The sequence below is a fragment of the Nicotiana tabacum genome, chromosome 3, assembly GCF_000715075.1.
Source record: "Nicotiana tabacum cultivar K326 chromosome 3, ASM71507v2, whole genome shotgun sequence".
In the NCBI taxonomy this organism is placed as follows: Eukaryota; Viridiplantae; Streptophyta; class Magnoliopsida; order Solanales; family Solanaceae; genus Nicotiana; species Nicotiana tabacum.
The window spans coordinates 24,053,724-24,058,701 of NC_134082.1; the positions used below are offsets into that span (position 1 = coordinate 24,053,724).

General features: G+C 40.5%; 1 protein-coding gene across 1 annotated transcript; it reads right to left on the minus strand.

Moving 5' to 3' along the window:
• Positions 1 to 819: 819 nt before the first annotated feature.
• Positions 820 to 2,938, minus strand: LOC107783691 (uncharacterized). Its single transcript, XM_075242880.1, has 4 exons — positions 2,816 to 2,938; positions 1,811 to 2,698; positions 1,442 to 1,719; positions 820 to 1,396 (listed from the first exon to the last, which is right to left on the minus strand). The coding sequence occupies exons 1-4, from the start codon at positions 2,936 to 2,938 to the stop codon at positions 820 to 822; spliced, it is 1,866 nt and encodes a 621-aa protein (XP_075098981.1).
• Positions 2,939 to 4,978: the final 2,040 nt, after the last annotated feature.

Sequence of the window (4,978 nt, forward strand, 5' to 3'; positions counted from 1 at the left end):
ATGGTCTTTGCATGTGGCACTGTTGAGCTTCCGATAATCCATACACACCCTCCATCCGGTCACCGTTCTTATTGAGATGAGCTCATTTTTATCATTTTCAATCACGGTCATGCCTCCCTTTTTCGGCACACATTACACCGGGCTCACCCAAGAACTATCGGCAATATGGTAGACTACCCCGACATCCAACCACTTGATGATTCCTTTCCTTACTACCTCTTTCATCGACGGGTTCAACCGTCGTTGACGTTCCACACTTGGTTTCATCTCACTCTCCAATTGGATCTTGTGTTCGCAAATTCCTTCAGGAATCCCTCGAATGTCCGCAATAGTCCATCCAATAGCTTGCCTATGCTCCTTCAAGACTTCCAACAATTTTTCTACCTACAAATCATTCAACAAAGAAGAAACGATTACCGGTAGAGTATCATTTGAGCCAAAAAATTTAAACCTCAATTGTGGTGGAAGTGGTGTGAGCTCTAGTTGCGGTGGCTCAATAATAGAAGGCTTTGCGGGAGGGGTGGCTCTATTCTCCAGGTCAAGAGAGAGCTTTGCCGGAGCATAAGTGTAGGACCCAAGCCCCTCCAATGCATTTACCGATTCCATATATCCTTCCATATCTTTACCATCAAAGTTTACCAAAATAGCCGCCAATGCCTCACCGAGGCATTGTTCTTCCATCTTTATTTCAACCGCATCTTCCACTTCATCAACAACATCAATCATCGAGATTCTCTCATATTCATGTGGTAGTTTCATACCCTTGCTTCCTTGGAATGTGACCTCTCTATCATTCACACGAAATTTGATCTCATTCCGTTATGAATCCATTAGTGCTCTTCCTATGGCTAGGAATAGTCTCCCCAAAATGTTAGGGATCTCTTTGTCAACCGCACAATCAAGGATTATGAAATTGGCGGGTAAATGAAACTTCCCCACTTTAACAAGCACATCATTAACAATTACCATTGGTCTCTTTATAGAATGATCAGCCATTTGCAATCTCATACTTGTGGGCCTTGGCATACCTAACCATGCTTGCTTGTAAATGGCAAGAGGATTCAAGTTGATGCTAGCCCCATTATCACAAAGGGCTCTTGCAAAATCATGTGCCCCAATAGTACAAGGAATGGTGAAAGCTCCCCGGTCTTCTTTATTTTGAACGGTGGATGTTGCAATGATGGGACTAACCCGTTGAGTCACATTCACCACTTCATTTTTTGTGGTTCTCTTCTTGGTAATCAAGTCTTTCAAATATTTAGCAAAACCCGATATCTCTTGAAATGCTTCAACAAATGGAATATTCACCGATAATTGCTTGAGAATTTCATAGAACTTTTCTAGTTTTCTATCATCAACCTTCCTAGGAAGTCTTCGAGGTAATGGAGGAGGAGGTCTAGGAATAGGTGGTAGAGTTTTTGGTGTCTCTTTTATCTTTTACTTTACATCTTCCCTGTTTTCTTCTTGCACTTTCAACTCTTCCGAAACCTTTTCAACTTCAATAACACTTGGCTCTTCAACCTCAACTTCATGTTTGGACTCTTCAACTTCAACTAATTGTTCACTCCCTCCTTGTAGTACCTTTCCACTTCGAGTAGTAATTTCCATGACATGAGAAGTTGGACCACTCCCACTACCCTTGGGATATGCAATTGTGTCACTTGGAAGTGGACCTTTTTTCTTCGAATTTTGTTCCCTAGAGAGGTCTCTCATTTGCATCTCCAATTTTTTGAATGGATGCGGTATGAGAACCAACAAGCTCGGTCATATTCTTCATAGAAGTGTCGGACTTCTCTTGATTTTGCAATACCTGTTCAAGCATGCTTTCCAACATGGAATCACTTGAGGAACCTTGATTTGAATATTGACTCTTTGGAGGAACATATGGGTTTGAACTCCTATTTGAGAAGTTGTTGTTGTTATTCCAATTTCCTTGATTTGAGCCGCCTTGGTCATTTCGCCACTGTTGGTTGCCTTGCCCTTGCGGGTGAGGCCTCCATTGATTTTGTTGTCCTTGACCTTGGTATTGTTGCCTTTGATAACCTCCTTGAGAGTTGTTGACATAGTTTGCCTCCTCAAAGTCTCCATTTGATATAGGTTGCACATCCTCCACCACATTTACCTTCTTCGTTTGGCTTTCGGTGAACATCTTTGTCAACACATTGACATTTGTGGCAAGCCCTACAATCACTTGATCTCTCTCTTGATTTTCCTTGATCATTGTGGTCAAGGAAGGAGAACCATATGCAATTCCACCTGTGGTGTCCTCTGAGTGCCATGCTTGGTTATGCTTTGTCATTTTGTCAAGTATTTGTGTGACTCTTGCGAATGATTTGTCCATGAAAGATCCATCAGCTGCATTCTTGGCAATAGATTGGTTCATAGGATCCAAACCCATGTAGAATTTTTCCAACAAGATAGAATCCGGAAAATCATAGTTGGGAGACCTCACCAAATATAACTTGAATCGATCCCACGCCTCATGTAGATGCTCTCCCGGTACTTGCTTGAAAAAGAAGATTTTATCCCGAAGCTCAGACTTCTTACTTTGCGGGAACCATTTAGCTAAGAATGCTCGGACAAGTTCGAGCCAAGAATGAATGGAGTTTGGTGGCATATTTTGAAGCCACTTCCTTGCATCCCCAGCTAGTGAGTACTTGAACACCCTTAACGTTAGGGCATCATCAGAGACGTTGTTCTGCTTGTGCATTGCACACACACCCAAGAAGTTTCTAAGATATTATGTCAGATAATTATCAGTGGAATTCCTGAAAAATCCCTCCACTTTGAGTATAGGGATTAAACCATGTTCCACCTTGAAAGTTGCAACACCAACAACCGGAGGTACAGTAGTATTTGTATCCTCAATGTACTCATCTATGTCCGCAAAAGGATTTTCTTCCATTTCTGCCTCCATTTTCTCTTCATATTCGGCCATGTTTTCCTATTAATACCAAGCAAAACAAGTAAAGTATGATGGAATAGAATAAGACGTAAAGTAAAGCACGCACTAATTAGTAATTTCAAAACCGTATTCCCCGGCAATGGCGCCAATTTTGATGATGACCAAATCCACTACTAAAAAGTAAATGGAAACGGCCGCATGCAATATAATTTATTCAACTATGAGTCGGGGTCGAATCCCACAGAGAACAATATGTAGGCGATTAGGAATGTAAGAGAATTATCACTTATCGCGCAATGCCAAAAACTTAGATTTTGGTTTAGAAAATGTTTATAAATGCAGGATGTAAACTAACCTAGAAAGCAAGTAAAATGATCAACGGCTACAAGTATTGATGCATCAGGAATTACACTCAAGTAACGATCCAATGTATTTCACGATTTTACAAATATGAGTGAGTTTATGTTAATTAGCCACGGATAATAATTCTTAATTACCTTCTTCCGGAGACTAACAAGACATCCTAATTGAATTATTCCTAACCCACTTAAGAGATTAAGCACACCCGGAATGGCTACAAGTAGTTCAATCCTATCCCTAGGTAGAATCTATAAAATAACGGTTAAAGCCTCAAGTTCTTGTTAATTAATCTTTCATAACTCCAAATTATCTTTTCCAAAATTAATTTGGAGTTAATGGGCGAGTCCTAGGGTTAGCTAATCCCATTGGAAACATTAAAGAACAAGAATAATTAAAGTAACAATAATTCACTTCATAAAAGGATAAAAATCATACAATAGATAAGCACAACAAGGTATTTAATCCACACTTTAAACATGAATATTTCCATAAAAAAGATTGTTGAATAAAATATTACACACTTAGATATACAATACAACGCAAGGAAATGAACAAAGCAACATAAATGGGTAAGAAATCCTTAACCACAAGCTTGAAATCTTCAAAACCAAAGTGTGTGTGCAAACCCTAGCTTCAAGACTTGTTCTCTCTAGTCTCTTGGAACTTACAATAAGCCAAAGATCTCCTTACAAATGAGCTGGTTTGGGTATTAAAGGGTTTGGGGTCAAAAATGTGAAATTCCAAAACTGACAGTTTTCACGCCCAGTTTCTTCATCGCGTTCGCGATCACACCTTCGCGTTCGCGATCACACCTTCGCGTTCGTGAAGGTTTGCTTTCCTCAGGCATCTTGTTCGCGTTTTGTCCTTCGCGTTTGCGAAGGTTCAGGTTCTGGTTCATCGTGTTCTCGTTGTGTACTTCGCGTTCGCAAAAGTCTAGTTGTCTGCTTCTTCGCGTTCGTGTCGTACCTTTGTCTTCGCGAAGAGTAAACCACTGGGCAGTTTCTCATTGTCCATTTTAGCTCCTTTTTGACTTGTTTTTACCTGGTTTCTTCACCATTACCTCTAAATCACATACAACCTGTAAAATAGAAGTAAATAACATTAAACACACGATTTTATCACTCAAACATAGCAAAAGAATAGGTTTAAAAACAAGATATTTACCAACTTATCACTGGCGCAGACCAGCTTTAGACTAGCCTGATAGACTTAACCGGCCCCGTATGCATTCTTTGGAAACTCCCCATGCCCGTTGGTGTCTCAGCCAACATTATCCCCAGGCCGGGTGCCGATAGATCTTAAGGGGATGGTACTCGGTCTGCGATCTCGAGCCTCCGAGGTGCTCTACCAAAATGCCTTATTACCGAGAAATTAGTTCCCCCGATTTCACTGTATACACACCCTCATTCTATTACTAGGGCAGCACTCCATCTCTCCTAAATGCTATTAGTCTTAGACTCCTTCGAGTTTGTTCGGGCTATGCTGAGCTTTCTATAACTTAGAGAAACCACTAGCTCTCTTGTTTTTATGGGCTTAATTATGTGGACTTATCCATTCTATTCACCTTCTCACTCGCCCTTTCTTATCCTTACTCATGTCCTCTAGAACATCGTCGCTTTACCATACAATTGCTTGCCACCTACACATATCTATTTATATTAGTCGCAACCTTTCAACTTGCTTTCATCATAGATTTCCTTATGTCATTCTGGG